At 49.9% G+C, this 18,643-nt stretch overlaps 1 protein-coding gene across 1 annotated transcript; it reads right to left on the bottom strand.

Annotated features, from left to right (window-relative positions):
• Positions 1–4,856: 4,856 nt before the first annotated feature.
• SPATA24 (spermatogenesis associated 24) lies at positions 4,857–14,044 on the bottom strand. Its single transcript, XM_019487122.2, has 6 exons — positions 13,846–14,044; positions 10,534–10,664; positions 9,598–9,668; positions 8,159–8,261; positions 5,495–5,611; positions 4,857–5,283 (listed from the first exon to the last, which is right to left on the bottom strand). Exons 1-5 carry the CDS (start codon positions 13,990–13,992, stop codon positions 5,521–5,523), a joined length of 543 nt encoding a protein of 180 aa, XP_019342667.1. The 5' UTR covers positions 13,993–14,044; the 3' UTR covers positions 4,857–5,283; positions 5,495–5,520.
• Between the last annotated feature and the right edge of the window lie 4,599 nt (positions 14,045–18,643).

Raw genomic sequence — 18,643 nt, 5'->3', positions numbered from 1 at the left:
TCCCATCTGACCATTGAATTGTTGAGCCCACAGTCCCCTAGTTTTACTTTGAGAGCCTCATGGGACACCAAGTCAAAAGCCTTCCTAAAGTCCAAGTAAATGACATCGACCTCCTCTCCCTTATCTAGGTGGTGAGTAACTTGGTCGTAGGTTTCATAGTAGTAGTTAGGGGTCAGAAGGGACCCGAATAGATCATCTAGTCTAACCCCCTGCCACTGGTTGGAGCACACGCTAAGATCACATAACCCCAGACACGTGTTCATCCAACCTCTTTTTGAATTTACCCAAGGTAGGAGCGAGGACCACTTCCCTAGGTTCAACAAGGACAAGTACAAAGTCCTGCATTTAGGACAGATCAATCCCATGCCCCAGTACAGGCTGGGGGCTGACTGGCTCAGCAGCAGCTCTGCAGAAAAGGACCTGGGGGTTAAAGTGGACAATAAGCTGAATATGAGCCAGCACTGTGCCCTTGTTGCCAAGAAGGTAATGGTATACTGGGCTGCATTGGTAGCAGTGTTGCCAGCAGGTCAAGGGAAGTGATTATTTCCCTCTATTCAACATGGGTGAGGCCACATCTGGAGTATTGTGTTTTGACTTCCCCCCACTACAGAAAAGATGTGGACACATTGGAGAGTCCAGCAGAGGGCAATGAAAATGGTGAGCGGACTGGAGCACGTGACTTCTGCGGAAAGGCTGAGGGAAGTGGGCTTAGTTTAGAGAAGAAAAGACTGAAGGGGGATTTGATAGCAGCCTTCAATTACCCTACGAGCAGACCCTACGATGACAGCCTGACTTCTATCCCGGGGAAGATCTTAGAAAAGTTTATTAAAGAGGCCATCCTTAATGGACTGGCCGACACCAATATCTTAAGAGATAGCCAGCACGGGTTTGTTGCGGGTAGGTCTTGCTTGACCAATCTCATTTCCTTCTATGACCAGGTGACCTATCACCTGGACAAGGGAGAAGAGATTGATGTCATATATCTTGACTTCAAAAAAGCCTTCAATCTGGTTTCCCATGATCGCCTCTTGGAGAAACTGGCCAATTGTCACCTTGGGTCCTCCATGATCCACTGGCTGGAAAATTGGCTCTGTGGTCGGACCCAGAGGGTAGTAATTGATGGAAGTCACTCATCGTGGTGTCCTGTGACCAGTGGGGTCTCCCAAGGCTCTGTCCTTGGACCCATACTGTTCAACATCTTCATTAATGATGTGGACACTGGAGTCAGAAGCGGACTGGCCAAGTTTGCCGATGACACCAAACTTTGGGGCAAAGCATCCACACCAGAAGACAGGCGGGCGATCCAGGCTGACCTGGACAGGCTCAGCAAGTGGGCGGATGAGAATCTGATGGTGTTCAACTCCGATAAATGCAAGGTTCTCCACATTGGGAAGAAAAACCCGCAGCATCCTTATAGGCTCGGCAATGCTATGTTGGCTAGCACTGTGGAAGAAAGAGACTTGGGGTCATCATTGACCACAAGATGAACATGAGCCTGCAGTGAGATGCTGCAGCTAGTAAAGCGACCAAAACGCTGGCTTGCATCCATAGATGCTTCTCAAGCAAATCCCGGGACGTCATTCTCCCCTTGTACTCGGCCTTGGTTAGGCCGCAGCTGGAGTACTGCGTCCAGTTTTGGGCTCCACAATTCAAAAGGGATGTGGAGAAGCTTGAGAGAGTCCAGAGAAGAGCCACGCGCATGATCAGAGGTCAGGGAAGCAGACCCTACGATGACAGGCTGAGAGCCCTGGGGCTCTTTAGCCTGGAAAAGCACAGGCTCAGGGGTGATCTGATGACCACCTATAAGTTTATCAGGGGTGACCACCAGTATCTGGGGGAACGTTTGTTCACCAGAGCGCCCCAAGGGATGACGACTAGGTCGAATGGTCATAAACTACTACAAGATCGTTTCAGGCTGGACATAAGGAAGAATTTCTTTACTGTCCGAGCCCCCAAGGTCTGGAACAGCCTGCCACCGGAGGTGGTTCAAGTGCCTACATTGAACACCTTCAAGAGCAAACTGGATGCTTATCTTGCTGGGATCCTATGACCCCAGCTGACTTCCTGCCCTTTGGGCAGGGGGCTGGACTCGATGATCTTCCGAGGTCCCTTCCAGCCCTAATGTCTATGAAATCTATGAAACCTGAAGAGGATGAAAGAGGATGGAGCTAGACTGTTCTCAGTGGTGGCAGATAACAGAACAAGGAGCAATGGTCCCAAGTTGCACCAGCGGAAGTTAGGTTAGATATTAGAAAGAATTTTCTCTCTAGGAGGATAGTAAAACACTGGAACAGGTTACCCAGAGAGGAGGTGAAACCTCCATCCTTGGGAGTTTTTAAAACCCGGCTAGACAAAAGCCTTGGTTGGATGAGCTAGCTGGGGATGGTCCTGCTTTGTGCAGGGGGCTGGACTAGATGACCTCCTGAGGTCCCTTCCAACTCTAACTTTCTATGATAGGCCTGGGAAGGGTGCAGGGAAAGTGCTGCTCTGTGTGTATATGGTGCCCCCCCAACCATGGCATCCTGGGTGGTCACCCATATCATCTACCCCTAAGGCTGGTTCTTTTCCTGCTGCATGTGAAACCTGTCATGGGCTTCTGGTTACTAGAGCTCAGCTGCCACTGATTTCTCCCTGTTTATTTTTTTCTCAGACCTGAAACAAACATTAGTAAACCAACCAAAGGATTTGCCAAAGATCTGGGCTCTGGCAGGAGCTGAAGGGTCCTGTGTGGGCCTTCCTCCTATTTGAGAAGGAATCAGCATGGCAAGGCCAGTGAAGAACAACAGCCTCCCTGTCCAGTTAGTCAGAGCTGATCCTAATCAATCTGGAGCTGGAGGGAGTGGGGCCTGCATAAAGCAAGTGCTTTGTCCCTCAAAAACACCAACGCACTAGTCGTGTCCCCAGATTCACATGACACTTGCTAGGCTGGACTCTGACCTCAGCTGCCTCAGTGTGTATCAGCAAAGTCCTACTGGGCTTTACACAGCTGAGGAATGTGATCAGGAGCTGGTTCCTTGGGTGGAGTTTCATGTAGCAGTGATGGACACAGCCTCTGCCAACAATTCCAAGCTGAAGCTGGCAAACAGGCCTCAAATACTGGTGAGAACATAAGAGTAAATGCTGTGGGAGAATGGTTGGTCTTGGCAGCTTGCAGGGCCTAGGATTGATGCAAAAAGCAGGTGAGAGCTTAGGGTAGGGGGTGGGAGACTGGGGCCAGAAGGTCCTGGCACACAATTCAGGACTGCCCACCAACACAGTGATGAGACCACTTAAAATATAAGACTGACCATCTGGCCACACTTCTAGGACTGCACTTCTGCCCCAGCTTCTCCTTTCACATTACAGGGTGCTTTGAACTAGAAGTCCCCCCCTCCCCTCCCCAGCATCCAACCTTTTAGGCAAATGCTGGAAAGCTTAGGGGGACCTGTTAGAACGGGGCGAGCAATTAATGCTTAACGACTTTTGGTGAGCTGCCAAGAGCCACAAAGGGAGCCCCACTCCTTGACAGGTGCCCCAGCCCCTGATCACTATTTGGGACCGGACATCCCATCCCTAAGCCCCCTGATCTTTACCAGCAGAAGCGTCTCTCCTTGCCCCCGGAAGCAGTCCTTCTGGGGTGAAGGGGTGGGTTGCCTTTTGGAACCAGAAAGAAAACAAATCATATACTAAAATCAAACATGTACTATAACATATTTTATTTAAAAAAATATTTTTGTCCTGATTTGTGTTTGTGTAGCGTGTATAGAGGTGATTGTATAACAGCTCAAAATACAGTCTTATTTTTGTATATTGTGTGTGGTGGGGTTGTGAAGGAGTGTGGGGCTTATGAGGGGTTTGTGGGTGGGTATAGCTCTACTGCCACATACCCCCCCCCCCATCACCCCTTGGCAGCAGCAGCAAGCCCATGGAGTGCTCATGGCCTGTGGCAGGCAGAACCCCGCAGTGGTGCGTCTCCAGCTGAATCCTGGGAGCTGCACATGGCAGCATGGAGATGGCCTGGCCTTCTGGCATGCACCTCCAGACTGGACCAGGTGGACTCCATGCCTCCACATGGGGCTTCCAGCACTCCAGAGGGGAGCTGCACGTAGAGGCATGGAGCCAGCCCGGTCCGATGGCGCGCTGCTCCCAGCTGCAGTGCTAGGAGCCCCACATGCTGGTACGGAACCAACCTAGCCAGCCCAATGGTGCATGGCTCCTGGCAGAAATGTTGGGAGCTGCACATGGCAGCATGGACCCCACCCAGTCCAATGGCTTGCAACTCCCCCCAGCTTCTGGTTTGCGCACCATCAGGCCAGCTGGGCTGTCTTCATGACAGCATGGGGGCCCCCAGACACTGCAGGCGAGAGTTCCCCTCCCCACTCTCTAGTTCTCAAGTTCAGCCTCCACATGGGGCTCCCCAGCTAGAGTGCTGGGATCCCCATGGAGGTGGAGGCACAGAGCCCACCTGGTCTGATGGTGTGAGACCTGAAAACCCACACCTCCTGCCAGCTTTCAGAGGGGCAACCGTGGGCCAGTAATAACTGTTTTTGGGAGGGGCCTCGCAGGCTGGATAGAATGGCCTGGCAGGCTAGATCTGCCCCAAGGGTTGTATTTTGCCTGCCTGTTAGAATCCAGTCATGCTCTAGGTTGTAAGCAGGTGGTGCCAACCTCCTCATTGCAGTAGCAGTCCCTGCAAGTCTCGGAGTATGAATGCAGTGCTGAGACCCTGATAATTCCAATGGGCCAAGAAGGAAACTAGTCAGCAGATCTGAGATGCCCCAGCCTGCTAGCACTGTAAAGGGCTGTGGTGCAGAGAGGCCACAAAGGGGTCACAAGATGGGAGCTCAGGTCATTGCAAACAAAGTGAAAAACCAATCTTTGTTCTATAAAAGATACTTTATTTGAAGTTACAGTGTATCTATACCCCACTGTCCCCAATGGTTCTGACGGTTTAAAAGCCTTTGAACAATTGTCATTAATGCAATATTTATGGTCATGAGGGGAAACTGTGCAAGATGCTAACAATAACAGCTGGGAAGGACCACAGAAGTCAAGCACTTGGGCACTTGCACAGAAACCCACCAGCTTACCAACTGCACCAGTACTAGCCTCCAACAGGTCTGCAGTCAAAGGTGTGACATGAGCAGAGAAGACCAGCTTTGTACTACCCTGCAAGATGACCAACTGTGCCATGGACCAGGCTAAGGCTGTCTCGCTGACTTCCCTTGTACCAGGTTCCAAACGAACACTCTTAAGATGAAAGTCTGCTTCATTAAACCAGTCTTCAATGGCCCGATCCTCTGTCTGAAGAAAAAGAATTCTGTTCAGCTCAGGATATAAGAACACACCCGACTGGAAGCCAGAGAGAGAGAATATTCACTTCCAGTGAGTGGCAATTGCAGGTCTCTGTCAGTGGGTTACTAGATCACGAGAAACATCACTCCTTACTGTAAGCACCACTGTCCATTAGAGGGACTGTCAGCATTAGAAACTTTAGAGTGGGCATGTTTTATACCTGGATTGTAACAAAGTCTAGGGCGGTCACTTTAACCCCTTCTTCTGTTTCTTGTCAAGCACCCGGACTATGTAACATTCCTGTTGTTTCTGTATGTTTAAGTCCCACACTTGACTCCTGAAAAAAATATATTTTCATCAGAAAGCAACAATGGCAGGTGGCAAACTGTAAATTATTACAGACTCCATGGGTCTTACTGTCATATTGAAATGGCCACACTAAGCAGGATGCTCTGTTAAACCAGTGCTAACAGCTGCCCTGATGGTGACCCTTGGGATTTCTCTATCAGCTAGAATTGGCACAGATTTGTTGGCACATGGTGGGTTCACAGATTTAGCTTCTTGGTCCTGACTTTATAATAATCCTGCCACAGGCAGTCAGTATCTAGCTAGTAAATCAGACTATAGGCCTGGAAGACACTGGGTGTTAGAATCATCCTGCTTCAAGTGAGGAGGCCTTTCTCACACTCCTGTAGCCTGATGGTCCATTCTGCATGGAGTTTCCTTAGCAGAAAGCCACATACCATTGTGACAGAAGGGAACTTTGTGGCCAGATCCCAAAGCAGCCCGCCCACCTGCCTAGGGCAGTCTGCCCTGACTCGCCTGCCATGACTTGATTGTTAACTTGATCTATTAAGTGGGAAGCTGCCCATTTCTTGCCCTGATGCCAGGGGACGCTATCCACGGCTCCAAACCTTCCCAACACCATGGCCCATGCTTCACAGATGGCATCCAGATTATGATTACTTCCCCCAGCCTGAGGCCAGGGCAAACTCAGTCCATAATTGGGAACCATTCACTCTCACACTCACCCCGTCCTGCCTCACAGGGGTTTCTTGCATACCGCCCATCTTGGGCCACACTCCACTGCCCTAGCTCCTCTTGAGCAACTCCTCATGGGCTTTCGGGTTTAGCTACTCTCTCCCTGGTACCACCATACAGCAACTTCAGTTTCCACATGTTCCCCTACTCTATGTGGCATAGCCTTAGACCAACGCTGGGCTGCATTTGCCCCAAGCTCCTCACCAGGCAACCCTCTATGACGCCTCACCCTGGGGTCTCCTCATCATATTTACAACTAGCTACTCATGTGCTAGCCTTAAGGCTTACTCCCAGTTTGGCCCTACTCAGCGCGCCCCTGGGACTATCCTTCAGGTCTACTCCCAGTTCAGCCCTACTTTGTGTAGGGCTTCACATCATGTTCACCAACTACACCCTCTGGGGTCTCTGGGATCTCACATCCCTGATGGGCTCAGGCACCTACAAATAAGCATACCTGGCCCCACTACTCCCACAGCTCTCATGACTACCCACACCAGATGGTAGGGGCCAGGGTTAAGGCACCCCTACCCACCTTTCACCAGGGAGGTTAGCAGTTCTGGCACTGTTGAGATTGCCCTGCCACAGGCAGTCCCACCAGGCCTTCCTACCCCGGGAGGGTGCAGTTTTAGGTCATGCCCAGGACCAGGAGCCTCCAAGCCATCCCCCTAGCTCCTGCCCTTACTTCCAGGATGTTCCTGAGTCAAAGCTCTGCCAGCTGACATTTCTTTCACAGCAGCTGGCAGCAAACTGCTGCCTCCCCCTATATATGCTGGGTCCTGAAATGGCTACCCTAATCAGGCACTTGCCAGCTGCCTGCCTCAGCCCTTAAAGTGGCAAGCACCCAAAGGTGCACTGCCACAACCATTTAATGAGTTTTCAGGGAGCAGAAGCAGTCTGCTCAAAGCTGGTTATTCCTGAAATAGTAGCTCATTTTGTTACTTGCCTAATTACTGACATTTGAACTACTGACCTAACTCTGGACCCGAGTCTTGCCCAGTACTTGCCCTTGATAACAAAAAAACTCACAGGGAGATCGAGAGGAACTGAGCCTCTGCTTGTAATGTAGCTTTTGTGCAGGTGGAAAAGTGCAAGCCTAGGAGCTCTAGGGGGTGTTTAGTCTTCATTTACCCCCAGATGTAGAGGACAACTGCAGCAATGCAAACTTCCCCTTCCACTGTCCTCTATCACTGTGCTCAGGCCCTAAACTAGATGGGAAGGCTCAATGGAGGACTCAGTCATTGACTGCTTTACTGAGACAGCTAGCATGAGAGCGGCCAGTGGCTTTTCAAGTGGGGCATGCCCATGGATGGCTGTGAGAATCCATCTGTGAGAGAGACATTTCCTTCCTTTCATTGCTGCCACACTTCTCCCCCAGTGCATTTTACAGATCCATTCCACCTGGATCAGTCTCAATATATAACGGAGGGGGCAACAAGATGTTTTCTGTAAGGGGCTCTCCACTTTGGAAACTATGCACCTCACCTCTTGCTCTAAAACAGCCATGGTCAGCTGAGTTTGAGGGCCTGCTGCAAGACATGCCTATTTTACTGGGTTTCTTGGGAAGCTGGAAGGGTACAAATCTGGGGCGAGGACAGGAAGCTTTGTCCACAGTGCTGTGGTGTTGTTAGGGACCGCTGGCTGGGTTCACTTCTGAACTCAACAAGATCACTTGGTTTTTTAACTCATGTTAAAGTATGTTAAAATCTCCTATGAAGTCTAACAAGCCCTTTATAATGTATATGGTTAAAACACCAAAATAATAATAATAAAAGCCTGATGATGTCAGGATCAAATGCCCATCGATTGCAATGTGAAGTCAATGCGCTAAAGGGCCGTTACATACTTGAGCACCTGCTTTTGCCTGGTGATGAAGTGCTGCAGTGCCTTGATCTCATTCTCTTTGCCATTCAGGATATCCTCCTGCTTCAGGATGTGGTGCTCAATTTCTATTGAAGAAGAATTGGGAGAGTAAGTGGAACTTGTTTTAGATCCAGCTGACCTTGGCCACATTTTTCTGTGGCACAGACTGAAGCTGGATGCATTTAGTAGTAATTCTTGTCTTATCAGCTTATAAAATTGGTACTGAAAACTGGGCAAGAATATTTTGATGCACCTTAAAATGGAGATTAATTCTGCCACAAGCATCGCGTAAACACTGATGCTTCTTTCACAGGCACTGATGAAACACTGATATTTACTACAGTACCAAAATCTGGGTAAATGCAAATCTGAGGATTTGCATTCAGCACTGGTTTTCATATTACTGTACATCTGCTTTTTAAAACATAGTTGTTTGCAGTACTAGCAAAGAACCTAAAATAAGGGGACAGTAATAACTGGTTTCTATTTCACAAGCCAGTGGCTTCTTAAATAGAAACAGATAATGACAATTAGCAAACCCTTGTCCAACACCTTCCACCCAGAGATCACCAAGACCACAAGGTAAGCAAATATTACTAGCTCTGCAACACAGACAGATGCTAGAGCACAGGGCGATACCCCCTGAATGATCCCAAATCCCAGTAGATGCCCAGCCCCTTCTCCCCCAGTGGTATATCTAGAAACACATCTGAAACATACGTCTGATCCTCTGACACCCAGTGCTGATATCTTACCCTCTAGATGCCCTTTCCCAACATTAAAACGTGAATTGCAACATGGAACAAAGCTTTGTCCTATCTGACGTTTTGCTGTGCCAGTCCCAAAGCTGGCTACGCACGGTTCTGTCTGGCCAAGACCTTTAAGCTGTCCAAGCACCTTAACCTGATTTGGAAAGTATAACTGCCACAGAGCAGGTATTTCAAATGTGCTGCCTTCTTAGCAGAGGAAGCTGTTCTCTGCAGCTGTCACATAGAGCCAGTTGGAACCTTTTCTCGGTGGCTCGGAGAAGCAAAATGTCCCTCCTACTCCCCCTTCTCTGTCTGCAGGAGGGGAAAGAGCATCTGCTTTTTTGAGTTGCTCCTTACATCCCCTCTACACTGCCTCAGCTCCACTATCCAAAGAACTGTTGGGAGAGGACCCAAGGCTGAAAAGACTCCCTGCCCTGGACCAGTAGGTTAGTGAAGACTGGCTGTATGGGGCATTCTTTGCCGAGGCCTGCCCCTGGAAGACCATAGGGGAGGTGTGTGTGTGTACCCCCTTTCACACACCAATGCAGGGCAGGAGTGCAATATTCTATCAAAAGTCAGACTTGCTAATTACTGTAAATACCAATAACTGTCTCTTATCTGTTAAATGCCAGTACAACAGTGCAGAGCAGCCTTCAGCTTCTGGCGCACTCACCATTGCATTTGCTTATTAGCTTGTCTTTTTTAGTCGATTCCTTTAGTGCTTTACTCTTAACACTGGCAAGTCTACAACAGAAGCAACCAAAACAAAAGCAGGCAAGGTTAGTGACAGTGTCATGCTAACTGCTGAAAAGCAAACCTGGCCCATTTCCAAAGGCTAATCTTCCTTTTGTATCCAAAATACGGTACCAGGAAGTACAAACATGGCTTAGCTGAGGCTTTCAAAGCTGCCTGTGGGGCTCAGCTGGGAACTGAGCATCTGAAACCTTGAAGCAGCTTTGAAAGACTCAACTTCTGTGGTGCCTGGATACCCGATTAACCAATGTGCACTCGCATGGCAGGTGCTCATGCATCCAAATTCTAGCCACTGGGCTGCCAAAAACATTGATCCTAATTCTCTTGGGTCAGGCCTTTAAACCCCTGTCAATGCCCAATTACTTCATCCTGCACCTGCCCCTTAGCGGTGTGCAGACAGAACAAAGAAACATTTAAAAACAGTCTAAAATGTTTATCTTCCAAGACTCACTTCTAGGCCCCTCGTTCAGACACTTGAGGGCTGGAGTTGTCAAAATGCTTAAACCCCACTGAAGTCAATAGAACTTAAGTGAATGGTTAAATACAGTCAAAGGTGTCTGCTGTGGTGCTGACTCCTATAACTTTATTGCAGTACTAGCAGAACCCTACTCTGTTGGGCACTGTGACCATGGCACAAAGTCAGAACATTTGACTCTGTTTCAACAAAAGATTTAAATATGTCCTCAACCTCAAGCACTCTTTCTGCTTTCCGATTGTATCAGATCCAGGTGAACACAATTTGCTCCTACGACAAATCTGCATCCCTAATTCAGTAAAACAGGACCATGTCCAGCATGGTTACTATAGAGATGAAGTCTAAGCTGCCTATTCCAAATCCATAGCCACCAAAGCTTACGTTTTTTCAAAGACTCGCCGTTCTCTCTCAAGCTGCTTAGACAGAACCTCAATCTCCCCCAGTGCAAACTGCAGCTTCTCAGATTCCTTGACGAGCAGCATTTTGGTTTTTCCATGCTCCTCCTCTTCTTTCTGTAACATACACAGCTCCTTCAAGTTCCGGGTCAGTCCCATCCCTAATCAGCACCAAATTAAACTGAATCTGTTTAATTTATCTTACAAGATCCCAAAACATCTCACAAGCATTCTTATTATTTTACCAAACACTGAAATGCAGCTGCACCCACTAGTGTGAAAGGTGGTAATTGATTAACTGTGAACAGCAAATATTACATAACAGTTTAAGCCAGGAAGTGTACAAAGTTAGTCAGCGGAGCTGCTAGGAAACTGAAAGAGGCAGACTGTATTTCTTGTAGAGGGTGGGATGCTTATAGCTGAAATCAACACACTTCAGAGATGTACCTTTGGATCTTTAATGATCACAAGCAGACAAGGCCTCAGTTTTGAAGCAGTTTTCTAAAAGTCAATACCTCCTGCCAAACTGCATCATCCACAGTCCCAGAAATGCCTGCTCAGAGATCAACCTGGTGCACAATTCTTTGTGTCAATAATAAACTTAATGGTAAGTAAAGATCACATCCAACAGCTTTCACCTTCAGGCTCACAAGCTTTTGAGTCACTGGACATTTATTAATTGAAGGGCAGAGGATAAAAAATTCATTTTTAGAGCATTATGTGTAGGCTTCCTAACCAGCTAAGCACCCGTTTTCCCCTTCCACCATTTGCCAGACTCAGAGGCCTGTGGCTCACTTCTAACCCATGACACTTGCCAAACAGCAATTTTAAAACCCATCTAACACTGAGCTAACTGGCTCCTATACATTCATGCTGACCCAGCCAGCAGTGAACTCACTGAAGAGGCACAAGTGATAGCAGAATTCTTGATATATTTCATATTTTCAAAAAATGTTTTTAACAAATAGAATTTAAATTATTTTTACAAAGGAGCTTAACAGGTTTTTTCTAGGAATCACAATTCACCTGCAAGTAAGGTACTGAGCTTCATCTTCTACCTGGCAATGCAGAAAACAGCAACCATTCACAGCCCCAACATAGTGGGTTATTTGATATTTTATTCTATTCTGTTCTATAAAGGGTCCTAATACTGCACTTCATTACTTCAGCACCCAAGAGCCTTTGAGACCTGCATTAAGCAAAGTCACAAACAGCTGCTGCCTGTTTTGATCCTTCATCCTCTCACCCAAGGAAAAACAAGGGCTGTATAAGAACTTATTCTGGTAGGATTTTATGGTCACTGAATTTTTAACTATCAGTGTTTCTTTGTACCAGTTTGATCAAAGAAATGCACTGTGCACTTGATTTGGAAGATTGGGAGGTTTGCAACTAATCCTTTCTTCCTGGGGGAGTCCTTTTCACAATGTTGACTAGACCATGAACTTTTATTTTTCCTAATGGGTGTCTGTCCCCCCCTCTTTTTGGGCCTTGCTTTATACCTTCAGCTGCACCCAGTCAACTAAGCTCAATGGGAATGAGCTGGTTCTCTTGACAGCTCACTGTATCAGGTATTCACCTCTGGTCCAGCATCACTGAAGGCAAGACAACTGGACACAGATTCAGAAAGGTGGTAAGGCAGAGGAAGGGTATAACTTGCAGATAGAAATCCTCTAGCTCTAGCTGGTGATATTAGTAGAGTTGTCTTAGTTTATGGTGGTACCACAGCTGCCACAATGGAGTCCTGGCCCACACGGCTAAGTCATTCTTTGCCTTTAGTTTGTCATTTCTCCCTTGATGTCCAGGTGCAGCACCAGCTGAAGCAAGTTTCTGGGGCTGCTACCTTGAAGCAAGACTGCCCTGGGATTCAAGTGCAGGTTTCTTGCCTTTGTGGACACAGCTGGGCTCACTTTAGCCTTGTGGCTCAAGCAGTGAGGTAACTGACGGGGTGCCTGGCTCTGTGGATCTGGTGTATCTTGATTTTAGCAATGCGTTTGATACAGTCTCTCACAATATTCAGTTAGGAAGTAATAGGCAAGTTAGGAAGTACGGGCTGGATGAATGGACTGTAAGGTGCATAGAAAACTGGCTGGAACATTGGGATCAGAGAGTAGTAATCAATGGCTTGATGTCTAGTTGGCAGCTGGTATCAAGCAGAGTGCCCAGGGGTTGGTTCTAAGGCCAGTTTTGTTCAATGTCTTCATTAATGACCTGGAAGACAGCATCGAGTGCACCCTCAGCAAGTTTGCAGATGACACCAAGCTGGGGAATAGTAGATAAGCTGGACGGTTGGGCTAAGATTCAGAGTGACCTAGACACATTGGAGGGTTGGGCCAAAAGAAATCTCATGAGATTCAACAAGGACAAGTACAAAGTCCTGCACTTAGGATGGAACAATCCCATGCACTCCTACAGGCTGGGGGCTGGGCAGCAGCTCTGCAGAAAAGGACCTGGGGGTAAAAGTGGACAGCGAGCTGAAGATGAGCCAGCAGTGCGCCCTTGGTGCCAAGAAGGCTAACAGCATACTAGGATGCATTGGTAGGTGTGTTGCCAGTAGGTTGAGGGAAGTAATTATTTCCATCTATTCAGCACTGGTGAGGCCACATCTGGAGTCCTGTGCCCAGTGTTGAGCTCCCCACTACAGAAAGGATGTGGACAAGTTGGGGAGAGTCCAGCAAAGGACAACAAAAATGGCGAGGGGCACAAATATCATGGGACACAAGACTTATGAAGAAATACTGTGGGAACTGGGCTTATTTAGTTTAGAGAAGACGAGACTGAGAGGGGATTTAATAGTTGAAGGGGGCCCTGAAAGAGGATGGAGCTGGACTGTTCTCAGTGGTGGCAGATGACAGAACAAGGAGCAATGGTCTCCAGCTGCAGCAAAGGAGGTGTAGGTTAGATACAGGAATCATGCTCTCGCTGGGAGGGCAGTGAAGCGCTGGAGCAGGTCACCCAGGGGTGGTGGCAGCTCCATCCTTGGAGGTTTTCAAAACCCCGCTCAACAAAGCCTTGGTCGGGATGGTCTAGGCGGGGCTGGTGCTGCTGTGAGCAGGGTGGACTAGAGGTGACCTCCCGAGGTCCCTTCCAGCCCGAGCTTCCCATGGCTGCTAGGCGACACCTCGCACTGGAGCAGCCGCCCGGTGGGACACGCACAGACCAACCAGGTCCGAGGCAGGCGCTGCTCCGCCGGCCCCTCCCAGTCCCTGCTCGCGCCACTCCCGGCCCCTCCGGCTCCATCACCTCCGCGGCCCCGCGGGCAGGGCGGCTCTGCGGGCCCGGTGCGGCCGCCCGCGCTCACCGCCAGCCGCCGCGCCAACACCTCGTGCTGCTCCGCCCGCCCAGCGCCGCCCCGCTCCCGGCGGAGGAGCCGCTCGATCAGCGCCTCCTGGGCCGCGGCCACGTCTCGCAGCTGTCGGAAAGCCAGCGCCCCCGGCCCCGCCGCCATCTCCCGAGCGCCGCTTCCCGCCGCGCGCTTGGAAATGGCCGCCCGACGACTCCAGCCAACCGCGAGCGGCACAGCCAATACTCGTAGCAACGGCGACGGCCAGGCCCCGCCCCTAGCAACCCGACGGGAGGCCCCGCCCACTCTTAAAGGCGCCCCGTCGGCTGAGCGCAGATGCCGGGTCGGGCTGGGCGCGGGGAGAAGCTGCCCCGGACGGGCGGGAAGTAGGAAGGCGGCCGCAGCCCCACGCCGTTCCCGGCGCACGTGACGTTACGGCTCCTGCCCCTTTTCCCCCCAGCCCTGAGGGTTTCTGGAAGTTACGGGAAAGAGAAGGGAGGGGAGCAAGGGGTGGGGGTAGTACCATGGGGGAGGGGAGGGGAGGTAAGCAGGGAGCAGCCTGACTCCTCAATTAACCAATTAACTGCCGTTCATAGGTACTCCCTCCCGCCCAGCGGGGCTTCAGGTGGCTGTGCTGTCTGGCTGGGCTTGCCTCCCCCTCCCGCCCCAAGTGGCTCCCAGCAGCAGCTGTGTTTTCCATTTCCCATGAAAAAACAGAGAAAACCACAGATTTTCCAAATTTATCAGAGAAAAAACAGATTTTTGTTTTCAGCAGAGATACCCGCAGAGTTCCAGCCTGCAAGAGCTTCTTGCAAAAAGGCCAGGAAACCCCCAGCCCTGTCCCGAGGAGGGGGAGGGGGAGGGTGGAGCCCGAGGCTCACACTTACCTAAGGCTTGGCTCAGCCAGTCCAGGTCCACGCACTGCCGGCCAGGTGGACACTCCATGTTTTCCCCGGTGCGGCAGGGCACAGCGGGGCCACATGCAGAAGTTGCTTGCTGCTGTGAGCTCTACACTGCCCTGGTGACGTGCCTACTGCACACAGGGCTGCAGTGAGGGCAGCGGTGCAGGCTTGTGCCCCAAAAGCAGCGGCACGCACAGGGCAGCATGGAGCTCGCAGTGGCAAGGAGAATCCGCATGGCCCTGCTGTGTCCTGCTGGCTGGGTTGTGCCCACTGGGCTGCAGAGGCCCCAGGGGAGAGAAGCAGGGTGGGAGCCCGAGCCTGCAGCCTGTGCCTGCTCCACGAACAGATCTGGGGGGTAGGGGTCCCCTCTGGCCCCTGGGAGTACACACAATGGTGGGCAGACAGAGGGCCCCCCCACCAGCCCACAGCAGGGTGGAGCAGGGGAAGGGGACTGTGGACCTGGGTCCATAGCCCTGGCAGCTGGGGGCCCCCTCTGGCAGCCCTGGGGGAGCAGCAGCTGTGGGAGAGGTGGGGGAGTGAGAGGCATGAGCAGGGCTGGGGGGTGCTGTGGGGAGCCTTTAATTTTAATAACAGATTTGGGGGTTTTTAGCAGAGAATTTGTGATTTTATATCAGGGAAAACTAGGATCCCTGGTTATCATTTAATCCTTTAACCAATATAATTAGAGGTTAAACATTTTTTAAAGGATAGTTATATCCCTACTTGGAAAATATGCAACAAGTCTAGAGCTGGTTTCTGTCCGGCTCTTATTTGAATGTGTAGCTGGGTCCTGAGCAAGAGGTGCATCTAAGGATAATGACTACACGACTAGTGATGCAATATCTTTTGACTACTTCTAGCCTAGTTATGTTTTCTAAAACTACGTATAATTTAGCCAGAGTGCACGTTCCAATAGTTATGTATTTTTTTTAATCTTAAACCAGATAATGTAGGGCAAGTCCCTAGCATATTAGCAGAGCATCTAGATCATCGGTTTTCAAACTTGTTGAGCTAAGCCCTCCTTTGAGTTATACTGGACTTTTGTTCATGCCCCCCCACCTCCCTCACCCCAGAGTAGCAGTGCAGCCAGGGACAAAGCACGCCTCATCCTAGTAGCCGCAGCCAGCACTGGCCAGGGTGGACTCCACCTGCCATGGCTCCAGCACCTCCTGCCTTGGTCCCACTGTGGCTCTGGGCTGTGTGCCTGCCACAACAGGCTCCAAAAGGCGCAGCAGCCCTCTGGAGCCACCCCTGCATCTCCCCACGAGGCTACAGTGGCACCAGGTCCTTGCAAACTACTTGCCCATGTCCCCCTGTGCTGCACCTTTGTTCACATGCCTTGGGGGGGGGGGGAGAGGGGGGCAGGCACACCCCAGTTTGAAAAGCGGTGATCTAGACTCTAACTGAAGGTTTTGTGTTGTGTGATGATGTGCTGCACCACCTGCACCCCCCTCTTCAAAATTCTCAGTTCAACCATAACTGTGAGCACTTTGTAACAGGGACCATGTTTTCTTCCTTCTACCACCTTCTAGCACAAAGCAGTCCCAGTTGGTGATGGGAGCCCCTACCTGTGGCAATAACAATCACACCAATCCATAGACAGTAGTACCAGGATGGCTTCACACAGTATTACTAGCTTGTAACAAATGCATGCTGGTGTCTTACTTTATGGGCATTCATTTCAAATGCTACCTGCAGGCGCTGAATGAGAGGATGAAACGTGGACCAGAAAGGGAAATTTGGGCTTTGGCAAAAAAATGGGAGAATTGCTAGGTCAGTACAGACAAGGCGGCTGCTTGCAGTTTCTCAGACTTCTATGGCCCTGTTGCTGCTGGAACTGACTGCACTCAGCTACCCAGTGCTGTATAGATGAGGGCTGAAATCATAGCTGCAGGTGACATCTTCTGCAGGGACTCTCACCCTTAGGCTTTAGGAGTTCTCTCATTGCTGGGGGAAGACAAGTGCTGGCAATGATGGAGGCACATATGTTTTTGCTACTGTGCCACCTGGGCTGCTCTGAGTGGGGTTAGAAGACAGCCATTAAAGCAGCTGTCTTTGCTAGTAGCTCCATCACTGAAATCACATGCCTCCCCAATGAGAGAACTGTTACACCTCTCACTAGACAGACTCACAGTAACTACAGGACAGGAACCAGAGGACAGTGTTGTAGCTTGGAAAAGAAAATGTTAAAAAAAATGGAAAAGAAAGGCCAGCTACAGAACACAAATCATGTATATTAACCTAATTCTGCTAGAATAGCATTTTCTTCTCCAGTTCTTCCCATCCCATTCAGCTCCCAGTTTACTGCATGCTTGTTACTCTGATTCTTTTTGGAAATTAAATTGTCTTGCATTGCACCAAATTGTGGTTGCACTAAAATTGACTGGTATTAAAGATGTTTTTTAATCTATGGATGGGCTGTACAATGACTGTTCTGCATTAGCTAGCTGTTGGCTAATAGGACTGTTTTAAAAGTAAATGTTACACTAACTTTGATACCAAAGCAATTTAGTACTTCATAATAAGGACAGCTATGTCTGAGGTGTGGGACAGGAGCCAACCAGCGTACTGCACCAAGGACAGACAGTTTGACCATGCCATGAGAGCAGTTTGCTACTTTGACAATACAAGATAGGGGTGTGTGTGGAGAAAGGAGGACCTCAGTTAAAAAGGTTCTTTCTTGACATTTCCCCCTTACCCTGCCCTTCAATAGTAAACTGAGTAGCAGTCAATGCTGGAAGATTTACTGCTGTCCCGGGTCCTTGGCATTTAAAAGACCTGCACCTAAAAGATTATCTCCCCCTCTCAAAACAGGTCTGGCATTAGCTTTAGGCCTTGTACAGTGTGGCAGCGAGGATGACACATGGTCTCCCAAGCCCTTGAGAACCCTATTGAGACCCAAGGGAAAATGGCAGGGAACCCAAAAACTTACCTGGGGGAGACGATGAGCCCAGACTGGTACACAGCACTGCAACACCACTTTTCAAGCACACTATCCTTCTGACTAGCAGGAGCCTGGCTGATGATGTCAGCCCTGCGTGCCACTGCCACAGGGCATTTAAAAAGGCACAGATGAAGTGGCGGACAGCGGGAGGGGGGGAGGAAGAAGCCAGCACCAGGCAGGGTGAGCCCGGCTATGGAGACATGTCATAGCGGTGCAGCACCCAAGGAGCTGGGTCCCCACTGAGCACGGACAGGGGAAAGCAGGGTCCCCTCTCAGACTTCTCTCTCCTTCCCCTTTCCTCCTCCCAGAGGGGAGAGCAGGAAGGGAGGCAGCCTACTGTTTGGGCATTACATTCATTTGGTTCTAGGATTTTTTTTTGTTCTCTTCTGTTTGTTCGCATATTTTTGTTGTTCATTTAGATCCTCTGGGTCGAATAAGGAGGGCCACTTCCTGGCAGGGGAAAGCCTGAAGAATCTGACCAGGAATAGGGGCTAGAGTGTAGGGCCAGACGGTGGAGCTACAGGCAGCATGAGCCAAGTGAGGGCCAGAGAGCTGAAGCAGCGACTGAGGCCAGTGAAGTGCTGACATCCACGGTTGGTGAGCCCTGAGTCAGCCGTGGCAGTACCATGAGTACTCCTGCAGGGCCCATCATGTACATGACTAAAGCCCTCTCTTTTTAAGTATTATCAAGACGTGGCAGGTAAGTTGGGGAGGTACCAGTCCAGGTACTAGTGTGATTATCCATCAGTTGAGCCAGGGCATGACATCCAGACATTCAGCTTCTCTTGAGAGAGTTGCTGCTCTCCCAGGAGAAACCACAATCATATAGATGTTCAGGCCTTTTCTCTCAGGGTGAAAATGGCCACTCCAGGAGAAAAACAACCTAGGAACCAGAATTAAATCACTCTCAGGAGAGTTTTTCCCAGGAGCTCTCCCTGGGAGAGCAAGAGCCTGTACAGGTACTCCTCAT

This window comes from Alligator mississippiensis, chromosome 9, assembly GCF_030867095.1.
Source record: "Alligator mississippiensis isolate rAllMis1 chromosome 9, rAllMis1, whole genome shotgun sequence".
Lineage (NCBI taxonomy): Eukaryota > Metazoa > Chordata > Crocodylia > Alligatoridae > Alligator > Alligator mississippiensis.
The sequence above is the reverse complement of the archived record's forward strand: the minus strand, read 5'-3'. Positions and strand labels throughout refer to the sequence as shown.